The following is a 26,842-nucleotide window of genomic DNA, read 5'->3' on the forward strand; positions in this document are numbered from 1 at the left end:
ATGCATATTTGTCTTTTTACTACAAGGTAAATAATTTGAGCTTGAATTTGAACTAATGATACTCATGGAAACTTGGGATCTTCTTCCCCTCACACTTATGGGGCATGGATTTATTATACATCTCAACTTAATTTGCAAAATATGTTCCTTCCTCAGTTCAAAATAGTAAGCTCTTTGAGTAACAAAACAAATGTTGCATGAGATGAGAAATATGTCTTCAGATTCAGCCAGAGTATCATGCTTATCCTCTATTAAAAACAGAGCTGTCAAATGAAAGCTGCAGGAGGAATATGGTACAGAAGGAAATGGCATAGATTATTAAAGCTACAAGCTGAAAATATGAGTATCAGAGAGAGTGAGCAGAAAAAGAGCACAAAAATGCATTAGCAGGATACATAGGATGGCAGTCCTACGTTATTCGTACTTCCTGGTGATCGATTGTTTTGTCCTAAGTAGAATTTGAAGTTCCCTATAAATCCTATGGGAATCCTATGCTTCTTTGCCTCCCCAGCAAGCAATGCGCTTTCAAAAGCTAATGCACGTTTTGCAAGAACTGGAGCTGTTGATCTGGATCTTTCAGCCTGGTTAAAGATTGTTGGTTTCAGATCCAGCTTGTGTAGCCAGAGCATGTCACAAAAAAGGGATCCTCACCCAGATTTGAGTTTTGAGCTCTGCTCTCAAGTCATAACGCACTTATTACTTCTTTTTTTTCTCCCACATCAGTAAATTAAGTATTGATGTCCAACAACAGAACACCACTAATGATGAAATTCTAAGTAAAAGGAACCTCAAAGAGAACTCTCTCTATTATCTTTGTAAACTATGCAAGAGAGAAGGCTGGAAGAAAGGGATGGGGACATACAAGGTTTTACTTCAGGTTTTACATAGTTTAGTTTCTAAATTGAAATGTAGATGCTTGGGCACAAGCTTCCCAGACGTCAGTTTTTGTTTGTCCTGCATGAAGGTAGGACTAGAAATGAAAGCATTTGCCTTGAGCCCTGCTACACTAGGAGAAATGCCTTAGTACTGCTGCCACCAGAAAGCCATGCTCCTGAAACTGCTACAGAGCCCATTTGGGCAGAAATGCAGCATCTATAATTTCTGTGCCGGAGATAGAGATAGCAAAACAACAACCATGTCCGAAACTCACAAAAGGGAAAAGCATCTAGGTTTAAAGAAGTATTTTGATAAGTAAAACTGGAGTTTCTCTTATTCTGTGGATCCAAGATGCATTTGCATGCATATTAATGAGGTGTTTTGCATAAAACTATTTTTATTAATGAAGACCATCTAAACTGCATTTCATGCCTTAAAAGAAAATCAAAGCAAAAAGCCTGTTGCAGAAAACTGCTTTAATACTGCTTCAACTAGGTCTCTATCCATGGCACACAGGGGATTTGTTTTAATTATTTCATCAGTTTTAAGTAAAAGTAACTGCATGTAAACAACTGGTCTTGAGGGAAATACCCATAACTAGCTGCAGCAAAACAGTCTACCCAGGACTGTTACTAATTCTTTTAGTTGTCATGCATGCCTATAATAGAGACACTAACAGATACACAACAGAAATAAATTCAATAAAGCAAACAAAAAAAAATTACTCCACTATGAAAAAAACCTATATATAAACCTAATTCATAACTATTCAGGGCATAAACCCAGAAAATTAATTTAAAACTTCTGGTTGGCTTAGGATCTCAAATGAGATTCTCAGTCAAATTGTTCTGTGATCACTGATAGACAGTCATGATGATTGCCGCTTTTTCAGACCTCAGGCCTTACAAAGATTTTAATCATCATTTCTGAGAAACAATGACGATAATTTAAATTCACAAATAGGTCAGTTTGTCAGTTTGTACTGAAACACACACTAGGGCACAGTGGAGGTATTAGACCATCTATTTAAAAGTTTTTCCCAGTGCTACAGACTAAACATATTAAAAAAAAACTTGGCATCTTTGGACCACTACTTTGGATCTCATGGATTTTAAAGGGGTGGTCAGGGGTTTTGCTTGGAAATGGGTCCTTATTCTCAGTAGCATTTTTCTGAATATGTATATCTGCCCTCTTGTTGGCTAGTGATAAGGTGCACTGCTGGCTGAGCTGCTCAGAGAAGCCTGGATGAGCATGCTAGCACTAGAGCCCCTGGAAGAAACCTAGAGCTCACAAGTGCTCTCACATGTGGTTTGTCTGTTAACTGCAGGATAGAAGACAGTTTTGCTGAAATAAATTAAGAGGCAACAATTCCTCCTGGACAGTTTTTCCATTAGGCAATAGGAAAACAGTAATACAATAATTATTCACATTTAACCATTTTAGGGGAAAGACATTAAAAACATTCTAGTCCATTTAGTCTTTGCTAGATCATGACAGTCTGAGGTATTCACAAAGCCCTATTAGAGTGACTGTGAGATGCTCAGCTAGCATGAAAAACCCACTTTTCATCTGATTACTTCATCATGTTATTTACCTTTGACTGCACACAAATTACACAAACATCACAAAGCAATACAGCAAGCCTCAAAATGTCATAACCCTTTCTACTTGTAGCATATGCTTTGAAACAGAAAATAGAAAAATCAATACAGTTAAATCAGATCAGATAGTCTGAATTTATGAAGTCTGGACATGCATGAATTTTAGTCTAAATGTCACATCCACTTCTGGATTGGTGGTTACTGTGGTACTGTGTGTGTCCAGAAATCCCCATGTAACAATTGTATTCGATTAAAAGGTGTACTATATGTTGCAACTTCCACCTTGAGTAAAGCCTTCTCGGTCTTTAAATTGATTGCAAATTCATCACTGCATACAAGGGCTGGCATACTGATCAGCCCATCTATCAGCTACCAAAAGAATGAACATTGCAACTTCTTTATTTTTCGAAAGGGGGTATATGCTTGTTAATTTAGTTTTCAGAAGTAACTCAAGGATAGCCAATAACTGCTAAGTTAAGAGTGATCAAGAGAAAGAGCTGAGATTTCCACTGACAGAAGCAGGTCACCATCAGACACATATCCAAGAGTTTTCCCAATGTACTACATTCCCATAACCTCTATAGGGGCACTTCAGGTATAATCATAAACTTGACTACATTTCACATCATTTTATAACCTACAAATGCAAAGCAATATATTAAACCTACTTCCCTGGCTTGAAAGTTCTAGCTTATATACATAATATATAAAACTATATATATATATAAAAATACAAAATATAAATATATATAAATATATATATATATATATATATATGTAGAAGCACATTTAAACTTGCAAATGTACTGAAAACCAGATAAAATAGACCAGGCTTCTCAGGCTCGGCACAAACCCTCCCAGTGATCTTGACAGCATCTTACAATCCCCTGAGCAGGCAAGAATAAAATGGAAGTTGCAATAGCAACACTCATCATTCAAGCTGATTCTATTTGGAGGATGGAAATGCTATTTTCATCTCTCCTTATGTCACAAAATAGGCTTACAACCCAAAATTGTCTTTTGGACTCTTAACTATGACTGAACAGTCAAAATAGCTACAGCAGCAGTACGTACCTCTCCCTGCATACAACCAGGTGCAGCACAAGCTTCTGAATAGAAAGAATTATAACAAATATACCAAGAATTCACTCTATTACTTGGAAATCAAGCCCGTATTTTGGAATATCTCTGCCTGGACTGAACTGAAATAGAACTTCCATTTATCAGCTCCGATTACTATGGGCATTTTGTGCCAATGCTCCAACACTCTGCAGTGGTTCCCCATGATGCGAGTCTACATCAGGGTCTTTGCCTTAATGGATGTTCCCCATGGAGCAGACCAAGCAGCCTCAGGCATACTTTTTTCTTTTTCATAATTCTGCTGCACAAAGGTAGGGAAAAAACATTGTGAGAACCTGATACACATTTACTTTAAGGGGTCTGTACATTGTTCTAGCCACCTTTAAGTGCTGCATTGCATTTCCTTTAAGGCTGCTTTAAGAATATTCACAGGGAACTGACGCCATAAATGGTGCAGCTTACTTACACAAAGACCAAAAATGATGCAAGACCTCACTACCTTCAACTCATCTGTTTGTATTTATTTCTTCACACAAGTCTGTGTACACACAGACTGTCACAGGCTTAAAGAAAAGCAGAAACCATCAGCCAGCATTCAACAGTAACTAAAAAACCACTGGAACTGTTTCACCTGCTAGCTGACAGGAAGAGACAAAGTGCTAATAGTGTTTCTATTTTAAAGCTCAGATATTACAGAAATAGGATTATGTAAATATCCAGACATCATGGAGACAGAAAGAGCAGCCTGAAAATCTTAAAAATCAGAATATATGGATATGTCTACATAATACATGGGTTTTGCTCTCTCCACCGTTCCCTAAAGGTTTCCGTCTGATCTGGGTTCTCAGAGCCCATTTAATGCACATTAACACCACATGTAGTCATGGCCTCCGCTTTCTTGTTAAACACAAGAACTGGAGCTGATGGCAGTGACATTCCCCTTTTATTTAATGTCATGCTAGACAGAGCACTATCAGAGATCCAAGTTGCATTTTTATTTCTCCTGAATGGATTTAATCTCATATCCCTCATAGTTTCTAACCACCATGTTCAAGGCTATTCTTTACCAGAACACTTTGTTAAAGTTATTTCATTCCATTAGGATGAATTGTTGTCTAATTTTTGGTTGCCAAAACCATTATTACATTGCCTCTCACTTCTTTTGTACACAAATTCTTTATCTATAAAATGGAGGTATACATTACAGAGATGTTGTAAGGAGTGTTACAGGCAGTGAGATAGTCAGATAAAGCAGTAACAGGGAATGTAGAAGTATCTGAAGATTATCTTTCAGTTACGTATTACTTACTATTCTGTAATTCCTATAAAAGTGTTTATCCTAAATCAGCCCATTGCAAGTTGTATTGGAAAAGCAATATATATGACTGAGATATGGTAGGTAACAAAGCATCTACAGGTTCCAGAGATGTTAGATTCTGACTGATAAAATGTAATATTTTTGAAGGGTAAAACCAGTCTTTATTTGAAGTATGGGTGATTTTCTTTTTATCTGCCCTACTTTCATTGCAGACTATATGACTTAGATTCCAATAAACTACTGAATGCAGTATCTATAATGTCCACATGAGCTTCTTCATCCTTCAGTTTGACAAAAAATAAAAATTTATAGATGAAGGTTTGGAATAAAGAAAAACTGAATTAAATTCTTTGGAATAAAAGAGTGGCTTCTTTGAATAAGAAGTAATGAAATTAATGTACTACTTATTTTTGTAGCAAAGGCTGATCCTGTCTAATACAAAGGTTCTAAGATATAAGAGAAACCTCTTTATTCTACCTCTTATGTTCCAGGAGGAAGAACAGTCTTCAGCACTTTACATGATGTGAATGGGTAAGGCCACAGGCATAGCTTTTATCAATAGGCAAGCCAGATCTGGTATGGAGAATGCACAAAGCTGTAAATCTTCATTTCTAAACATTACTGAAAGAACAACTAATAACATATACCATAGCTGAAATCCCACATTGAAGATTTGCATTGAAAAATCCTTTACATCAGTCACTCAGGTGAATTTCAGAATTCCCATTAGAAGGAAATCTTTGATGGCATTGCAGCTGCAATGTGTGAGATAAAGCGGTAGTGTCTGGAGATATTTCAAAGTAATACTGCAAGAAATAATTCCGTACTGGACTGAGATCTCCCAAGGGCTGGACAAGAATTTGGAAAGGGCTGAAATTTGCATACGTTTGTTACATTCTTGCAACAATGCATGACATCCATCTCTTCCTTACCATTTTTCTTATTGCATTTATTAATGCATTATACCGCATTATAAAAAAAAACCCTAATAGCCTGAACTCAATGTGCGGTACTTATCAGGAGGTATTCAGTGGCTTATGGGACCCCTAACTTGGAAGTAAATAGGGCTCTCTGCAGGACCTGGTATATGTCTGCTCAGTGCCAATGAGAAGGTCAGAGCCCAAGTGAATGAGCCTGAGTTAATTAAACCTCTACACACAGACTGAGAAACCAGGTCTGCGTGGAAGGGTGTGCAAATATAAGTAAAAGAAGCTGATTTGGGATAAAAGTTAATACCCGGGCCAAGAGGCATTCTGACACAGGGAGCCAGGGCAATCTCCATCATAAGTCAGTCAAACGAGCACAGTTCTATTATGGATAAATTTGGCCCACGAGATTTAGATTGGGGAGAAAAATCTGTCTTTAAGAACACTCCAATCTGGAGAAAACACATGCAGAAGGCAAAGCGATTCTGTGATGACAGGTGACAAATGAACTCTGCCATGACAAGTGAGAAAACTGTTCAGGAATATAAAATATTAAAAATATATTTCTTACTTTCCCCTCCTTTTGAGCGGGTCAGATCCTCAGATATGCCTCTGGCCTGCAGATGGAGTTTAGAGTAAAAGCCCTAAGGCTCCATCAATACTTACTGCTCAGTACAATTCATGTGTTCAGTTCAAAAGAGAGCTTTAATATTTTATGCTGCTAACTCTGTAAAAGGAGAAAAATAACAAAAAGCAGATGTAGACCAGCACTACAGCTTTACAGCATATGTTTCTTTGCACTTGGTTTCTTGGTGCACGAACAAAAATAAAGTCAGCTAAGGACTTTTTTCCCCTCACTCTCCCTGTTTAATTTAATTGTGACCTTCCATTTTTTCCTCTAGAGGAGCTTGATATTACTTTGTAAAGGGCATTTTCACTCTTTAATTGAAAAAGACAATCAGGCTGTGGCAGAAATTATTGTTCCCCACCTTTAAAATTAGTGCCTGGATTGGCTATTCATATCATTTAACTTGAATTGAAGACAAGGGACCTGTGTGGATCCTAATGTGTAAATTACAATTCCACTCCCCTTAGAAGTTCCAAAGCCATTTAAATAAATATAGGAGCCCCGATAAAGTTCCTTGGTTGATTATGCAGCTTTGGAAAAGGACAAGACTTCATGATTGTGCTTTTCCCTCTTGGTTTGGCAAACTACTCTGATAGGGCAATCAGTGCTAGATGTGACAAGCAAGGCTTTAAACAACAAGAGAAATGGCACGTGATTGTTCTGGTGGCTTCCTTGAGGGGGGAATAAGAAGGGAAGTTTTTCTTTTAACTGAGATGTGATGCATCTGTGTTTATCTCAGACAGAAAACTAGAACAAAAGTAGGAATTACAGCCATTTTTCACCTGTCCTGGTCAAAGGAGACATTCAGGTGCTAAGCAGCTTTCAAACACCTTATTTAGAGATAACACTGCCCTTAATCTTAAATTGAATTCATAGAAAATCAATCAGAACATTTAAAAAATTAAGATTAGATGGTAAAGGGAAATAGATTGATACTATTGACACTATTATCAAGACAAAGGAACTGTTAGGGGATTTGTTTAGTAAGTTTACTACTCTTCTGAAAGCTGAAAAAGAGAGTTTACTTTCCAGTAAAAGCTGTAAGAAATGAAATTAGCCATGCCTTTGGGACATATCTGAAGAGAGTGAGTGAGTCTCCTTTTTTTTGCTTGATTTCTGAGTGCATGGCCTTCACAGAACCAACTCTAGGAGTAAGCTACCAACAATGACCAAATCAACTTGAGAGGTTTAGTGGTTAATTCCAAGATTCTATGAAAGTCACCATTTGCACCTCCTAGAAACTACCAGTTCTCAAATGGTTTTTACAGACAGTAAGAGGTGCAGTTTGGCAGCGGAAACTTTAAGACAAAGTATATGATAAATGGTTTCTTTCATAACACTGTCTCTGGATCACATCACATGAATTTAAAAGGAAAGACTGATGTATTTAAATGCACGCTATGATTCTAACATTTTCCATTCTGAATCACCATATACATAACTGAGATGAGTTGCATCCTATTGTCTAACTATGACAGGACAGGAATCAGGTCCAACTTTACCTCAGGGTATTTAAACTCACAGATTTGAACAGGTCCTGAAACAGCACATTTATTATTTGCCTTTGAATTTGGCAACTCACAATGAACACAAATTAATGTTCAAAGTGTTTTATTTTTACAAGAGAAGTTGAGGGTTACCTTTATTGAAACTAAATTCATTAATTCTCATCCTGAGAGAGTTATCTTTGCTGTCAATTTTCTGTGGTGTTGAAAAGTCTCTTTTATAACAGAATGCTAAAGATTTTTATCCGAAAGCTTTTTAATAAGGAATTGGATTTCATTAGATTACTTCATGATGTCCTAAATTATATATTGGATTTATTTCCATTTTATTTCAAATGTTGAAACATGAAGTTACAAGTATTTTTACTAAACTGCAGAGTGTGGTATGCATTATTATATTATTGACTAGCTTCTGTCTAAACAAGTCATATTGAGGCAGTTAAGAGGGATTACTTAAACTGACAGTTATCCATTCCTTTCCATTATTAGTTCATTGAGGGCTTTGAATGCAGTCCTACTGTACTGTTTTAAGTAGTATTTTTCATGTGATTTAATATAGCAGCATTAGATATTATTCTGCACCAAATCCTGAAAACCTAAGCAAAAGGCCCTGCTGAGGTCAATTAAACCCACCCAGGATTAAGCTGAGCAGCATATAATATAATGTTTAACTTCCTACTTTAGAATATTTTTAAAACATTAAAAATTCTAGAGATGAAAAAATATTTCAGTAACACCCCTTATTAGTAACCAAACTGCAAGAGATTTTTACTGATCTGTCTGAAAGGTTATTCAATATAACAATACCAAGTAGAAACAAGAAGCAAGGCTATATATACTTGGAGGTCTTCTGGAGCAATCTGAAACAGATAATCATGACCTTTTGTCAATGTGCACAGTCTGAATCTAAAAGTGTTATAGCCCAATGAAAGTGCTTAAGACTTCACATATATCAAAGAGCAAAACAAACCCCAAATCTACCCATAGAGGAGACCTCCTAGAATTTGAGATACGATAGCCCAGTTTTTCAATTTGGGTCTCTAACAGACTTGACTCCTCTGAATCAATCATGGAATTTAAACCTACAGTTACCAGTGGACCACATAATTCATTACAGTCACAGAAAAATCAAGGTAAATAATAGTCAGCCCATAATCATAGATGCTAAAAACGCTTATAGCAAATCATAACAATGAGCTTCTCTTAAGAACTGCTGAGTTTATAATTTTTATCACCTTCCCCTGCAAGGTAAGTTGTATTGTGATTCGTCATATCCAGTAATACAAATCATATTGTAATATATCATACCCAATAAAATAAACAGAAGAAACTGGAACAGGTATGATTTATCACAAATAGACATATCTCAATGGAAACGTGAAAAAGTTTATTAATTTATCCTCAGGAACATTGCTAATTTGTAAACTGTTCTTACTTCTAATGTCTTCGCACTCATTGTCTATTTCAATAATAAGTAATTACAGCTATAATACTTGGGATTATGTAATGACAAAATATTTATGAAAAAATCAAAAGCTCATGAAAGCATGAAATTGCATTAATTCAGATGATCTATTAGTAATTATGCAGGGTGATAAATTGGACCTTTTCTAATTGTCTGTAACAATTTCATACAGTAAAATGCTCGTTTCCTTGTTTGCTACTTAGTAATACAGAAATGTCCTATGTTCATTCTTCAAATAGAATATGTTTTTCTATTTTTGTATCTACAGTATTTTTGCATTATAAAAAGAATATGTAACAATGAGCATTATTTGGTTAAAAGTCAAGCTACTGACCCTCATGCATGTCTTAATCATCACCATATAAATACTATCAGTGAAGCCTTGCATGGAACTGGAAACATTCTGTGCCATCAAATTCTACCTTGTTATTGCCCTGTACTGTCACCTAAAGACTGATAAAAGGCAAAAATTCTGACTTAAGAGAATCAAAAAGTTCTCCTGAAAATTGGTAGAGATTATAGTTAGTTCTGAGTTACCTCTGTAATCCAGAAGTATGGTCATTGCAAGAATGCAGTTTGGTCTTTTGAGGGAACTGGTTAAATTGGGCTATCTCAAGCATAGTGATGTTTCTCTGAAACAGTGTTCTGATTTGGCTTACTGTTCAAGGACCTACTGCTAAGTTGGTTTTATCTTTTTCTCTCATATCCAAACCACTGAACCTTCATTCTAACAAATATTTTCTTTTTGATGCAAATGGAAGACATTAAAAAAATCATCTGTGTCTATCTTTAAATTTAGAATGAACTGTGCTGTGTAAATCTGGGGCCTACCTTGTAAAAATGCAACGGTAACTCTACTTTACCCAGAATTTCAAAAATTCCATAACTGCTTCAATGATATATTCAAACAGTCTCCACATTTTAAAAAGTAATAGAAATCCCAAGGTCTATACCTTTCTCCCCTAGAAGTGTTATTATTTCTCAACCCTGCCACAGACAGCAGAAGAAATGCAGCCACAAGAAATGCAGAAATATGATGAAGACAACTTTTCTCATGTTTTCAGCTTCAGACGAGAGCAAAATGGATGGAAATATCTGAAAATATCATGAAATAGCCACTAGGGCATTTCCATTCCATAATTCAGAACACTGTGACATTTCTGATGGAGTTATTAGAAACAGGGCAGTTGAATACAGATGTTAAGACTTTTAGTGCTCATCCCTCACTACTTAAATCCTATCCTATCCTCCTATCACTGGACCACTCAGGCAGGCTTCTCTTTATTTCAGTGTCAGCTGTGTAACACTTCAGAGCCACGTAGCTCTTCTCTACTCCATACATTGTCAATGCCATAGTGACATGAGATACATATCTTTCAAGAAATAAATAGATTTTTTTACCTTCATTTGCAGTTAGCTACTTAAATGAATCTTTTTTTTTTTAGAATTTTAGTTATTAGTATTGTGATTGTGATACTAATACAGTTGGAAAGGCCCAAGAAAACAATCAGTGCAATTTGGTTGAGCAAAAAAAAAAATCAAATAAGTAGGCTTATAAGAACAGCACAAGTTAGAAAAGATTTTAATCTGACACAAAAAGAATCTCTTTTGTCCTATTTTCTTTTGACATTTTTTATTTCCTTGAATTAATTCTCTTATCTTGCCTGCTAAATTACATCTTGAAAAGGAAATATTTCTCTCAACCTACTTTAAACTACATATGAAGTGAGAACGACAAACATTCTGCAAGTTTTCAAAGGTGTCCTTGATCAGTATGTTGTTTGGAAGTGATATAACTACACCTGCACAGTTTAAGGAATTCGAAACACATGGTCAGGAGGTCAAAACAAATCAGTTGCTACTTGTGATGAGTTGCTGCTTAGATTTTTGCTCTTGCTGTATGTATTTAAAAAATAACTCCCTAATCGCAGGATAATCTATCAAGTTTTCAGACACAGTGTTGTACAAGTTAAACCTACCACTCTAACACTTATAAAGTAGTTTTATATTAAGAAAAAAGGTCTGATATGTAGGTAATGGAGGGAGGGGTGAAGGAAGTAGATGAGATATATATGCACAATGCAATCAGCAATTATGTCAGTGTTTGGCATTAAAACACTGAAGAATCATACTGCCATACTGTGTGACTGATCATCAAGCCTATTAATTCAGTAACACGAGTACTTTAGCAGGAAATATTTGTGTATATCAATTCCATTTGCACCTACCTCCATATATCATCATCCATCACTTCAACTAAACAACTCACTGATCACTGTGGGTTTGCTCGCCTTCTTTTAATTGCAGCTCAGTATTTAGTAAAGCTACCCTGATGCCCATTCTCATCTGAAAAAACCATTCTATGACCTTTCGTTTTTATGATAACTGGATATCTAAATTGAAGACTTGCAGGCCATGCCCTCTGCTGGCATAAATCAGCATAATTTTGTTGACTTTCACGGAGTAATAATGACTTATACCAGCTAGAGATCTGTCCCATTATTCCATCCCCATTCTGGTATTTATACCTGGTGAGGAACTGAGCCTCCTTCATCTCAAATACTTCAACTTGTATCAGAAAAAGTCCTGTCATTCTCTAACTCAGTTTCCACAGAATAACACGTTTTGCTTGCTCTAAGCACATAACTTTCTTGCTTAGGTCTGCAAATGTTCCCAGCTGAAGATGATGACTTGCTGCCACACAACTGAGTCCACATATCTACACACTTCACTTTGAAGAATCACGTGTTCACCTGAGCATTTTGCTTATTCTACATGACCTCATTATCACATTTGACTGATTAATTGTGCTATACCGATAGTAATCTGCCAACGTGCACAGGGCTGAAAAAAGTTGTTTTTTTTCCTTAAAACTCACAGCTGATAGAGCAATGCAGTGTGAGGCAACTCATTGTTCACAAAGTGAGATAAATATGGGCAAAGAAGGGAAGGAATTATGTAGGAACTAGGTGATAATTTATTTATAGATCTCTGCAGAAACACTGAAGTTAGCAAATATACCATCTGTTAAATAGTCATACTATTCCTAAGTGCGTGTTAGCAATCTAAATGCATGCCAAACACCTGATCTTAGCTATCTTATTTGATACTCTTTTTGACAAGCAACATTATGCTTTATTAGGTTATGTCTTGTTATGTTACAAAGTTACACTAGGTAACACAATAACAGGGAAGACAGAGCGTTTGTGCTGCTGTTGGTGTAAATGCACACTGAGGGCTGCACATTCCAGCAACATCGGATTATAAGAAGTGGCCAGATTTTCAGAATAACAAGAGCCAAACATAATATCTACATTTATATTCATCTTCAGGTTATTTTTTTATATTTAAAACATTTTAGATTGCAATTAATCATTGAAAATCCACATACATACACACACACACACAAACAGGGAAAAGAAAAAAGATGCATAATGTTTCGGGCAGAAAGACTGCTTCCAGCAAAAAGAAACATTATTCCTGATGGTCTGCCTCATTCCTCTGTTATCACCCTGGGCCACATCTCAAAGACAGACAGTGTCATAATTCATCACTGTATCACATCTGAATGAGGTGTCAGAGTACTTCTTGGGAGATAGAGTCTGCCTGGAAAAAAAGTCCAACAAAGATAAAGAGGGAAATAAAACTACGACTCCCATAATGAGTTATTTTTATTCATTTTGCTTTGTTTTGCTCTTTCATTTTTTTAATATGTAATGATTCTTTATTGCAGAGAGAGACATTTAATAAATTGATTTTGTACAATAGCTATCAAAATCAGCTTCAGATAGAGAAAACATTGATCATTCCTGATTAGGTCTACCAAATTTCTGGGATTTTTTGGTAGAAGATGCAGTGTGACGAAGACCTTTGAAAGTCAAGCACTGGAATAGAATAAAGAAAATCTCTGTCCTTAGAGGTCTAAAAATGGTTTAGAAAAGTATCTGTTAGGAAGGACATACATACACTTGCATCTATCTTGGGCCAAAGGAATAGGTTAAATGATCATTTATGTGCCTCCATATTTACTTTCTATAGCTGTGGTAAGCATAATGGGATGAAAATTTCTCCAGCACTGAGAAGAACTGAGCTGCTTTGTAAAACTGACCTATAAACATGCTATGAGAGGTAGGATTCCTGCATATAGATTTTGATACTCAATTTAAGGTTGAATAGTGTAGATTAAAAAGGCAAGGCCAACTTTCTCCCCATACACTCTCCCCATAGAACACCTAGTACTACTGCTTTTTCAGTATTTAAATCGGGGATACTTATCAATTTTTTAAAATGAAGAACCTGGACAGGTGATGTAGTTTCCTAAATGACAGTAAAATCATACCATGACATATTGTGTCATTGAACTAAGACACTAGCAACTTATTACTTTCCCAAATCTATTCCAATTTCAGAGTAAAGTATTACGCAGTTAATTCTGGATTGTCTTGAAAGCCTTCTGCTTAATTCTGCATTACTCTTACTTTCCTTGTTCTCTGATCTCTCATTACCAGTGAAATTTTGTGCTCTGCAAAAATTTACCACAAGGGAGAGCACTGGAAATCACTGGTTATACTACATGTATTTTCCATACTGCCCAAAAGGGTTTTTGTTGTTTTTTAATCCATTTTTTCTTTAGAAACTGCACAGTTTGTGTGTATTAACAATTAAAAGAATGCGCTAGCAAAGGGAAATGTGACTGTTTTTGCTGCTAAGGCCTGAATATATAGGCTGCAATCCAGAGATCTAGCAGGCAGGCAATTAAAAGAACATCACAGTTTAAAACACTTCCCCTGTGTATTGACAGATACCATCTATTGTGACTATGACAGTGTGAGGAGGTGCTACAGCTGCCTAATTCAATTCAGTCACCTCTGAGTAGACAATGTCTTCATAGGAGACCAATATACAGGAGATGAAGAGGAGGAAAAGAAAAATTAACTGTGTAAAGTTCAAGTAAGAGGGAGCAAATTGATATATCGACATAAATAGCTGAGCCTGTACAGGTAGTAATCATTATTGCTTTGACCAACTAGAATTCTTTCTCTCTGCTGAACGCTGGATCAGGTAGTTATTCAGCTGATGAAAAAAAGGAACAATTGTTTGAAACAAAAAGCTATAGCAAGGTAAATAAAACAAGCTTAAGGCAAATAGTATATAAGACTATGATATAAAGAGCTTTAAGGAGAAGTTGATATTATTTATTAAAACAGATTTTGAATGTAAGTATTTCAAGCAAACATTTCCCAAAATACTCTGCCAAAAGTAGTAAGTCTTCTCACTAGGATGAGAGCTGGATCAAAAAGTAAATAATCAATTTTGAAAGTAGATCAATTGTGTCATCTCTTGTAATTTAAGTTTTATTATTTAAAGGGAATGAGACTGAGAAAATTACTTCCAGATCTTAGTAAGATATGAAAAAGCAGAAAAGATAGAGATGTTGTGGTAGACTCAGTAAAAAAATAAGAAATAACTGACAGTTGACCGTGAAAATCAAGAATGGTAGATAAGACACAGACATGTTTATACAGGAGATTTCCCTAAACCATCACATTATTTCCTACTGAAAGTATCCTCACTCTCCCCTGTAAAGCCAAAGCTAAAGTTCATTCAGGTCAATTAAAACATGCCCAAATACTGTAGACAGCTTTAGGACAGAAGAGACTCTTAAAAATATGATGTACTTTTATAGTCATTTAAACACATACACTGTGGGAGTCCTAACGCTGTTTAGTTATCATCTGCATATATAAAAGGGCACACCTGCTTTTTATTGCTAAAATAAGGAAACAAACCAAAATGTCTTTTTCCTACTTATGAGGATTTTTAAGAGTCTAATAATAAGTTCCAAAAAATGATGCTAGAGAAAGTCATGAAATAATACAATAGCTTTGCAATTAGGAATTGTAATATAAACTCACTGGGTTAGGGAATAACTACTTTAGGAATAGGTATTTTATAAGTTCTGAAAGACTAGATTCTAGTTTGGACAAGCTATTTTTTCTTATGGTATATCAACTCTTATACTGATATTCTTGTACTATATTATGCTATTGAATATTTGAGTATGTTCCCCTGTTGATTTTAACTGTGTAAGCATTGCACAGCTTAGACTACAGTTAGGAATAAATCGGATAGATAATAACCGGGATTTTTTTCTCCCTCTCTCTAATAGACCTTGAAAATTTTGAAACCAAAACAAGAAGCACGGTGTCAGTCAGAGAAGGACAAGGAGTGGTTCTGCTTTGTGGTCCTCCACCTCATCATGGAGGTATGAGAATAGTTCTAAGTTGTAGGCAGTCTGAATAAAGATTAATTCCTATAGCTCAAGAGAAGTAGCCTATGCAGTTCACAAGCTGATTGGCCCTAGAATTTGTGCAGCCTATCTGAAGTTTTAAAGAAAAAGAAATTCATATTGTCCTAAAGCAGTATTTTCAAAGAAAGATCTGGACAACAGGTATATTTACCTGGTGTAAGTCATCATTCATTGGGCACACACCCCTGAAGTCTTCTTTACAATGTCAGTTATGGTGCACTGATTTTCAGCATCAAGTACTCTCATTAGACTATTCATGATAATAAATTTATATGTCTTTTTAACTATTGACTGAACTGGACCCCACATCTACCACAGAATTAGCCATTTTCACAGGGAAGCAATACCAAACTTCATTCAAGCCAAACTGAGCCTTAGCTTTAGGAAGTTGTTGGAAGAAACCAGAAATTTTTCTCAGCTATTATTCTGATGATTCTCTACATCTCAGTCTCAACCTCAGGTTAACCAGCTTCTAGATCTGGTGTAATCAACACAAGGTATTCAAGAACTGGAAAAATTGTTTGCTTAAAAGAACAAGACTTCTTTTTGATACCGGTGGAAGGAGGTGCTAACAAGACTAAATAATGTTAGGGAGCTGCTGGAGACAGTAATAGGTCAAAAAAGTGTAATTAAATGGTCTCAATGTATTTACAAATTGACTGAAGCAAAAATTAATGGAAGCTTGTTCAGCACAGCACTGAAGACTTAGGAAGTTGGTCATGAGTTTTTCATTTATACATTCTTCATGGTGTTTTTAAAGATAAAATCATAAAGTGCACAGTTTACAACAAATTTGGATTTCATTTCTTTAAAATATGTTGGGGTTTCCATTTCTTACAGGGCCCCTTTTATTGTTCTATGGTTACTTGAGGACTAAAACATTGCTCTTTGCATGTGATACACAAGCAAAGAAAGTATGAAGGTCTAAAAGAGTATTTCCTGTCTATGCCTGGTTATCTCAGCTCCTTACTCAAGTGGAATGGCAGAATAGCACCCACCAACAGCAATTCTTTCTACATTAAAATCTGAGTGAAGAGACTATTTTGCCTTTCAGCACTTGCTATTTCAATGTTACAGTTTGAATTCTGAATTCTATACATTAGATTTGTCATGAAAATTTGTTTGCTGTTCTTGATTTTCTCCTTTCTGATAATCATAAAATCACAGAATAATTTAGGTTGGAAGGGACCTCTAGAGGTCATCTAGTCCAATCTCCTGATCAAAGAAGGTCTAATTAGATCAGGCTGCTTGGTAATCCTGGACGTTGTGACTTTGGGTGACAGTAAAATGGGTTTTCCAGAGACTTGATTTGGGGTTGCCTTGCTTCTACTGTCATTGCCTACTACAGCTTCTTAACCATATGGCTGTTGAATTACATGTATTTGAGGACTTCCTTTCTGGATAAGGTAAAGTCCAGATAATGAACCAGTAGTGCAGTGCATTTAGCACAATATTTCAGACTCCTTTTTTCATCTACAGCATCCCTAAACATAGGGTACAATGTTCTTTTTTACCCTTTTTATAGCTGTATTACTGCTTCCAACATCAGTATTTATAGAGCAATATAAAGGTTTGAATATGTATGTGCACTGCTGGAGCAGTGTGTCTATTTTCTTAACCCCATTTGTGTACCTACTGGAAGTGAGCAGGTCTTGAGCAACTGATCTTTTGTGATTTTTTTGCAATACCTACTCTTGAAAGTTGGGAGCAACAGACATTTCCAAGTCTACACTAGGGGTGTTAGAACCATATCAAAACTGCTTCAGCTCCTTTGAGGTCTGGAGTAAAAGTATGGTTTCCTAGCAAAACTAACTAAAGATGACTGAAATTTTTACTCTGGAAAAGAGATTATATATTAAAAAATGAAAATATCAACAGACTAATTAACAAATTGGCTTGTTCGAGACTGAAAGAATCAGCAGTTCTTGGATCACTCATACCCAGCTTCCCAGGGAAGTGATCATATATACATAGGAACTTCAGTTTACTATGTGCTAGTGCTGACGCCTTGCTCTCAGGAATGCTTCCTCAATTCTTCTTAAAGAAACTGTTATAAGACAAATTCTCATGAAAAGAAGGTAAACAGTGATCTATAAAGAGGATGCAGTATATTGGAGATATAGAGAAACCCATCAATCAATTTAAACCCAGCAAGTCTTGAACAGAAAAGAAATGTCAGTTCACTTAGTGTTTACAGCAGTATGAAAGAGGTATATAATCAAGAAAACGAAGCGTAACCCAGTCCTTAAGGGCAGAAAAAGCTTGAAAGAGTTCCTGAGATGTATCAATGGGACAGACAGAAAGACAACACATCCATCCTTGAGTCAGTAAGCTATATGTTTTACTCTTGCTGTAGGGTAAAATTATGATTTGACCAATAGGAGTGAGTAGAAAAAAACATTCAGAACAAATAAATAGTTTAAAATTGAGTTTAACCCAGATTAACCGAACCGACAAAATGGTATTCATGAACAAACTCTCTGCCACAGTGTTCCTTAAGCTGGAAATGTGAGTTGCTGACCAACAGGCATGAAAAACAACATTACCTGAAATAACAAGTCTCTAGAGAACAGAAACTTTGTCATCCATAAACACTGTATTTGTGATCCAAAATTATATGCCATAGGGATTAAGTACATGGCGTGAACTATGATAGGTTGTATACTATTTCAGGATGCTTAGGAAGTTGTTTCTATAGAAAATGATTGTATTTTTTTTAAAGAAACCCTTTCTTCTGACTCATAATACCCAAAGGAGAAAGGACTGCTAGCTTTACACATAGATTCCATTGAATTAACTGAAAGTGTTCTTAAGACATTTTAAATAGGATGAAAATTAGTTAGATATTAAAGACTTTGGAAGATATACCATATCAACAGGAAAAGAGTTGTAAACATACTAAGACAATACAAGTCATATAATGTGTTCTACACAGTACCGAACAAGATTGCCCTTAGAATTACCCATCCAACTTAATAGATACAATCCATAACTAGTGTGGACCTTTGCTAGTACAAGTGTTTAGAGAGAAACTGAGGTTAGCTGTTCAGGTAGAAAATGCTGACTACACTATTAGAAGGAAATTATCCATGTAACTGAAAGCACAGATGCCAAGGAACAACAGCAGATGGGCGCAGCCCTTCACCCACACCTCCCTATGGACAGCCAATTCATTCCCCTTGAATGAGTCACTTGACAAACCTGGCCCTACACATACAGTTGCACAGAGGGAAGAGGAATATGATTCCAATGGTTACTGCAGTTTTTTTTTTTTCCTCCCCCTGATTTTAAACAAGACAGAAGAAACCTAATAGCTCTGTGCTATTAGATAAACTAGTAGTTAGTTGAAGCAACTATCATTACACTACTGATGTGGGACTAAGGGGCACTAGCTAAAGCCTCCTGCCTTCCTGATAACCTAGGAAGTCTATGCATGCTTCTTCTAGTGATAGAAGAAGAGACAGAAAGGGGAAGATGACCTAAGAAAACAAGGAGTTGTCATGACCTTAAATCCCTTCCCATTTTAAATCCAGAACTAGGAATAGGTAGATAGAAAGAGAATGAGAGCTCAAGAGATACTTCCATTATCAAGGGTATCTATACAAGAATGGTTCACCTTCCTTCCTTTCTTTCACTGCCAAGACTGACAGATTGTCAAATTTATGTAGCCCTCTTTCACAAACAGTCTAAAGTTAGACTTTCTGCTAGATTCACAGGGAGGTAAATTTGGTAGATGTCATTTAATCACTCAGGTGTGCCTGTGGTATGCTGTAAATGCTTTTTCACATTCACAACATTTAAAACATTCAAAGTTTACATTTTAACAAAACTGATTTTCAAATAAGTTTAGTTTTTTGATATATTGGACAAGAACATATTCACTTCTGCTTTTGTATGCATGTATATGCTTCTTTACTCAGGGTGTATGAAAAAACTATTTCTGTTTCTACAGGAGAAGCAACTGATTTCATTCTAATAGAAGAAAGATACAGTGTATTAGGCAATTAGGTGGTAAGAAGCAAGAACCTGTAGGTTTAGAACAGTTACGCCAAAAGCTTTCACAATAGCTTCAGACCTTAAACTGACTCTCAGAAAATAAAAGCCTCCCACAATTGCTATTATAGCCGTACTGAAGCTTCTAACTCTAAGAGTCAATCTACTCTAAATTTCTATTAAGAAATATTAGTAATGTTAGTAAAGCTAAATACAAGACTCAAAGAAAAATTTTACATTTTAAAGGCATACTCTACACCTTAGACCCAGTAAGATATCAGAAAAGTTGTTGCTACTGCTAATGAACAAAAAAAAAAATCAGCAACCTTCTTTTCAAAGAAAAGCCAAACCAACTGACCCACACTAGACCCTTTATTTCTTCACCCCCCCTGCCTATTTATGCACCAGCCTCTCTTCAGATTCAGCTGCTGTTATTTATGAGGCTCATTAACACACCTTATGAAGTTGAGCATCTAAATTTCTTCTGCTTGTTAGTAAAGCTCTAGAGTGCTGGGTGGGAAAGCTGTATTTCTTTCTCTGGGAAAAATCTTCTCTCTAGACTATGCTCTTCAGGTCAGTTGTTTTTCCATATGTGATTAAAACATAGTATTGTTTTATTCATAAAACAATATGAAGGTCTTATGTAGATGTAAGAGGTACAAAAAAGTACATAGGGAATGAAGGCAGTCTGAAGATACTTTGATTTCTATAGCTGTGTATGAGTTTGAACTGACCGTGTGATTAACAAGCTGCTGACTAAATGATAATACTTGAATATGGGCTGGGATATTATTTATTCTCTTAGCACTGAAGTCTGATATAAGGCCTGTTTTCTTCAAACTAGGCCCCCATGAAGCTTTAAGAATGTTAGTATATTAGGAGTAGCAGGATCACTCATACGCTTGCATTTAATCATGCATAAGAACTTCCAAGATCTGAAGCTTTACAGTATAGGCTTTTCTCTGTAGTACAATTGGTATAGCAGGGTTAGCTAAAAAACTTCTCAAAGTGAGAGACCTATAGACCTGCTTGGTGGAGGAATACGCCAAATTCTCAGCCAGAAGAGCAGGCGAAGGAGGAGTACATGAAACCAGTGAACAGAAAACCTGGATGTGCAGGAAGGAGTGTGGAGTATATGATGGGAAAAGCAGTAGGACTTCTAGGTAAAAAGGGTCTTGGAGTCCATGCCCCAGGTTGTTTCCATGTTTTATATTAAACAGTCATTTGATAAAATACATAATCTTAAAATGAGGTTGAAATGTATCTCCCTTTACAAAGCCGAGTGCCTTAATCATAAGTTTAGAGTCATTTTCTCTCTGCTCTTATTGCTCAATGCTTCTATGAATCTTTAATTCATTTCTGTCAGCTTCAACAGGAGGGGTAGAAAGTCTCCTCTGTAAGACTAGCCTTTAGCTGCTCTCCTGCAGAATGAGCAATATTGATTTGAATTTGCTCAGGCTGAGGAAAGCACTGAAATGTTTTATTCCCTAGACTAGTGTATCAAAAGTGATTATCAGCTGCTCTTCTCCCAGCTGTGCTCTGAAAGAAATAGTTCACAACTGACTGGGTTAGGCAATACTCTCCTCTTGCTTGACCAAGCTCACAACTTGCCTATCAGATAGTTCTTGTCCAGAAAGTAAGGTTAACCTACTTCTGAGAGGCTTCTGGGATAAGGAGGGAGATTGACACCACTTGGGCACATGGCTCCTAAGCAGGGACAGCTAACGAACATTCAGCACAACCATTGCAACGTCTAGTGACTTCAGATACACTATGCGATTCAGCAGCAGGTTTTATTTGGATTTAGTTGCCTTATCCTGCTCTAGGTTCTTTATTGGCTCTAAAAAAAAAACAACAGAAGAACCTAGGATTACATCTCTAATAAAATAGCCTATGCTCTGGCATATGCATAATTAACTCTATATTCCTGTAATTATCTCTCCCTTGACATGCAGCCCCTTTGAAGTAAATGCAGTTCTGTACACTCCAAGGCATCTCCTCACACAGTCAGTAACAGCATCAGGATCATTGTCTTTTGAGAGCAAATAACATTTTCCAGTGTTCAGTGCTCAAATATGTTGATTTGGGCTGAGACCAATCAGCAGTACATGCTAACAGGAGCTGTACACAGATATTTATTACGCAATAGCTGAACAGAATTAAAAAATTAATTAGCTGAAGGTGATTAATGTTTTCTAAGCCTGCCTGTGAGGCTGACACATAGACATTAAATTAAAATATTGAGGGCAAAAATTGTATGAATAACACTACTCCATTTCACTGTAGATGTTTCTGTAAACCAAATCCTGAAACTTTCATACTGCTCTGAATTTTATTTTCTGTCATTATTTGCATGTAGAGGTAGCAGGGGGATTCTCCCCAAATGTAAAATTGCCAAAAGGTTAGCAGATTTTTTCTGTAACCTAAGGGTAAATCACACTCTATTCTTTCTTTCTGTCTTTAGAATGAGTCCAACTTTATGAAATTTACTCCAAAAGTTTACAAAATAAAACCCAAAATCTAGGACCAAATTCTGCTTGCTTGCCACTTTTCTAAAACACCACTGAGCAGGGACTGACCCTATATCATCTCAGCTTGTATCTCACTGTACACAGTGGCACCCCTTGCTCAGTGAAAACTTTTACCAGTTTCAGTATAATTCTAGCACAGGGGCTAAAGCAGGAAGAATGATGTTTGTCAACTGTTAATAGCATAATTCTGTCATCTGACACATACTTTGGAGGATATGTATTCTTTTCAGGACAGCAAAAGATGTTTCCAAAGACACTTCAGTCAAGGATGAATGATGCTGTATTACCTAATTTTTAATCCTTGTAAATACAGTGGGCTAAAGGTGGGTATATTTATGTAGGCTTAACACTATGAGGAAAGAACTACACAGTTTTACTTCACACATTTATTTTTGTACATGATACTAACTATAATGAGAAGAACAATACAGAATTGGACTAATAGGTCTAATGTGGAAAATTCTCCATTCCCTTACTTCAAACACATTGTTTCATTTTCAGTATCATGTGAGAAGTGGTTACTCCTGAAGGGAATTTACAGATATATAGGGCTATAAAGAAAAAAAATGAAATAGAAAAAAAATATATAAAAATCCTTGGTGCTTGATGGCTAAGATTTGTATAAGACCTCTTATGCTGAAGTCCTTTCACAGCTGCATCTGAAGTTTAATAATTCTGAGACTATCACAGGTATGCTGAAGTGTGATCTCTACAACTCTGCTTTTCAGAAATCTTGTGATTAAATGGAAAAAAAAATAAATCAAGTAAAAGATAACTGTAACTTTTTCTTTTTCAGTAAAGCAGCTTGCAGTAACAATTTTCAAGTGTTCATTTTAGCTAGACTTCATTAGACAATTACTATTTTTTGTAATTTCCCCTCTATGCCTCTACTATTTTCTCTTCGGTATTATTTTTACAGACTCTGCTCAGCCACTGATTTACTCATGCAAATGAATGTAACCCTAAAAGTGATGGCATGGGCTTTTTACTCCTTTCTTTTGCTCATTTAATGGGTCTGCTACAAATCTGATTTATTCCAACTGACCCAAAATTGAAATGGTTAAGTAATAGTAGCTTCTTTTATAATGCAACATTAGATTTTCTAATCAATTACATCTTTTAATATTTTAGCTTAATGTAACTTTCTAAGAAAATATACCTTATAAGGGAGTAGGCTGCTAGTGTTATGCCATAGAAGAGACCAAGGTTTGAGCTCCAAAGTTTGGTTTTTCCTCTCTCTCTCTCTCTCCCCCCCCCCCCTCTGGATTTCATCTAATTCCCATTGAAGTCAATTAAAATTAGGGCTTCTACAGAATTTAGTGGATCTGAATTAGACTCTAGGCAAGTAAGGCCCAGGGGCTGGTGATGATGAATCTGCAGTTAGAAGAGTGGTAGTGTTTATATCCCTTATACTGGGAGAAAAGGATTTAAATATGAAAAGGAAGGGCTTGCACTTGTTCCCAGTTAATGGAAAAATTCATCAACAGGCCCTAAGGCAGTAGTGCAGTACGGACAGACGGAGAGAGTAATGGAAACGTTGGAAGCTAAAGTCAACTGGAAACTGCCAAGAACTGAAATCAGGAGAGACAAGAACTGGCTCTTTTGCTAATTCAGGAGCTCAGTTTGTAGACTGACCTCATGAAGAAGCTCTCTATAGCATAAAGTTTTAACAGATTTTATTAGGATTCATGCAGTCTGTCCTGCACAGAGAATTTAGCTTCTTTTAATTCAAGCTTTATCACCAGTTCCTATAGCAGGAATATGTCTTTTGATTACAGAATCACAGAATAGTTGGACTTCAAAGGAAGCTTTGGAGATCATCTGGTCCAACCCCCCTTGCTCAAGCAGGGGCAGCTACAGAAGGTTGCCCAGGACTGTGTCCAGTTGGGTTCTGAGTATCTCCAAGGATGGAGACTCCACAACCTCTCTGGGCAACCTGCTCCAATGCCCATAAAGGACTTTTAAACCATCCTATGGAATGTAATACATGCATAGTAGTACACTACTTCAGGAATTGTTGCATCCTCTGGGTTAACTGTACATCAAAAAAGCCTAGTACAATGGCTATAGTAAAAGCAGCCTACTGCAGAATTTAGCCAAGTACAGAAGGAGTCACTGACTGTTCCCTGGAAACACGTCATTTCTAATGATAGTCTTATAGTGTTAGAGGATGGCAACATAAAACTCCACAAAACTATCAGAGTTTGCAGACAGATTACCACACAGTAGCAATGTCATAACTGGGGGGGGGGGGGGGGGGGGGCATAAATAATTTTTTTCAAATGGGATTGTTGATGGGGGAAATGTGTAAAAATGAAGCTGTCGGCAGAACACTTAGCTTATGAATTATACATTCAGTTAAGAAAAACTAAACTTGAAACTGCTGATTTACTGTGTTTTATTAAAAAAAGAGTTTCAGTATTACTTGTGCCACTGCTGGAATATGACCAAATGCTGCAGTCAGCTGTCAAATGCCAGGCAACTAGAAGGAGCAGCAGCTGTGCTAGGGGCTGACAGAAAACTGAGGGTTTTCATTCTACATTGCAGTGCAAAGTTTTATAAGCCACAAATTAGTTTGCTAAGATACCAATAGCAGCATAGCAGGGGTTGTCCAAAAAGCGCTTCTGAGAACCAAGGTCCTCAGATGACTAACCCACTCAGAGTTCTGTCCTGCCAAGGTGGACTATTCAAAGGTATGTATTATGAAAGACGATATGAAAGAAGGTGGTAGAAAAGGGTTAAGAAAGGAATCCAAAACAGGACAGGAAACACAACACACAAATATGGAAAGTGATGAGAAAGCTAGAGATGATCAGAAGGGTCAAATGTGCAATAGGAGTGAATATTAAATAAAACTCTCTGAAACAGTTGTGTGAGACTGAGTTCTTCCTCTTCCTGAGAATCTGATGATAAAGCTCCAGGTCACCTGCTTCTTTTCTCCACAGTCTGAGTGAAGAGAGCCATAATGTTGTGCGACCAGCAATTGGACCTCTGATGTTCAAAGTGAAAGTGCTATAAATAGAAATTATTTACTAAAACAGCTTTCTCATGGCATTCCAGCACTGCCATTCCTACTTAAAAATACACTGATGTAGGAAAATGAAAAGTATCAGGGGACAAAAACTTTTGTGATCTTCTGAAGTAGCTTGAAATGAGTTTAAGACTAAAGCAATGCTTATCTTGCCTAAACTAATTTCTTCATCCCAAATGGTCTGCCTTGTAACTGACTGGTTCTTTCAACTGGCTATCTTGGACTTAGGCACTAATATGAAGTAGACTATAATGAAAAGGATACATGATAAGTATTTGGTGTTTTTTAGGCTTGTCCTATGCATGGATCTTCAACAATAATACTTTATATGTTCAGGAAGACAGCCGTCGCTTTGTTTCACAAGAAACAGGAAATCTGTACATCGCCAAAGTAGAGCCATCTGATGTGGGCAATTATACTTGTGTTGTAACTAACTCTAAAGCTGAACAAAGTGTACAAGGGCCACCTACTCCTCTCATTCTCCGCAGTGATGGTAAGTTATCTTAGCATGCTTATCTAAAAAAAACCCAGAACAAAACACTAACTAGTCATTCATCAATTATTTGAAATTGATACCGCTATAAATCCTGGTGGACGTAAAGAACTCAGTAAAAAGCTGTTCAGTGGGCACAATTCCACTTTTTCCATTGGATTGAAATGCGATTTGAACTGCTAAGACAGGAACAGCAAGATAATGCACATGTACAAGAAGATAATGTTCAATGTCACTGGAAAATACCAAGAGAATGCCAAATATTATGTTAATATTTTTAATCCCATGGTTACCTGTGTTCAGATTTTAAACTGGCAAAGCTTCCTAAATTTAATAATCTAGATATAGCTCAAATATCTAATCTAGAAAACTGTTTCAAGTGAGTCACTGAAGTAAAACTCACACACACTAAAATTTTTTCGCAACGCTTTTAATTAAATGTTCCCAGTGAGAGATACATACCTGAGAATTTTTACACAAACTTTATTTTATAAATTTGCTCACCTAAATTTCAATATACTGATACAGTTTTCAAAGCAGTCTTGATGAATAGTAACAAAAATCTGTAGAGGGTTATGCTTTTAGAATAAATAAAAATCTACTATATATTATAGGTAATACTTCTGCCAGAGACTGTGTTGTTTTATGACATATTCAATCAGACCAAAATAAAGTTATAGTTCCAAAGCTCAAAAGTTAATTTGCTACAAACTGAGTATAAATGCTTAAGATCTTCCTTTCTCCTTATTTTATTCCTTTCCATCTACCACACCTTTATTCCTTTTGTCCAGGTCTCATCCTATCAATCTCTCCCAATCTCTTCTTTTTATCTCCACCCATTCACCTCAGTGGCCTCTGGATTGGGTCCTAAACAAGTAGTGTCTAAAGCAACTGCACAAAATAGTACACATTATATTAGTCAGATCCTTGTCAAATATGAAACAAGTATCCACTCATTTTCAGTGTGGGATATGGGCAAAAACACTAAGTGAGGGAGAATATCTGATTCATACTCATCATTCCTATTGCAATGAATTACACTGAAAGATGAATGCACATTTAAGAAGTTCAGCTAAACGTTTAGT

At 36.3% G+C, this 26,842-nt stretch overlaps 1 protein-coding gene across 1 annotated transcript in view; it reads left to right on the plus strand.

Moving 5' to 3' along the window:
* The window catches only part of CNTN6 (contactin 6), a 128,546-nt gene that overhangs the window by 39,428 nt on the left and 62,276 nt on the right, over window positions 1-26,842 (plus strand). The window contains exons 4-5 of the mRNA XM_013958275.2: window positions 15,569-15,664; window positions 25,554-25,757. Coding sequence (XP_013813729.2) covers window positions 15,569-15,664; window positions 25,554-25,757 — 300 coding nt within the window. The remainder of the gene's footprint in view (window positions 1-15,568; window positions 15,665-25,553; window positions 25,758-26,842) is intronic.

Source organism: Apteryx mantelli, chromosome 12 (assembly GCF_036417845.1).
Source record: "Apteryx mantelli isolate bAptMan1 chromosome 12, bAptMan1.hap1, whole genome shotgun sequence".
Taxonomy (NCBI): domain Eukaryota; kingdom Metazoa; phylum Chordata; class Aves; order Apterygiformes; family Apterygidae; genus Apteryx; species Apteryx mantelli.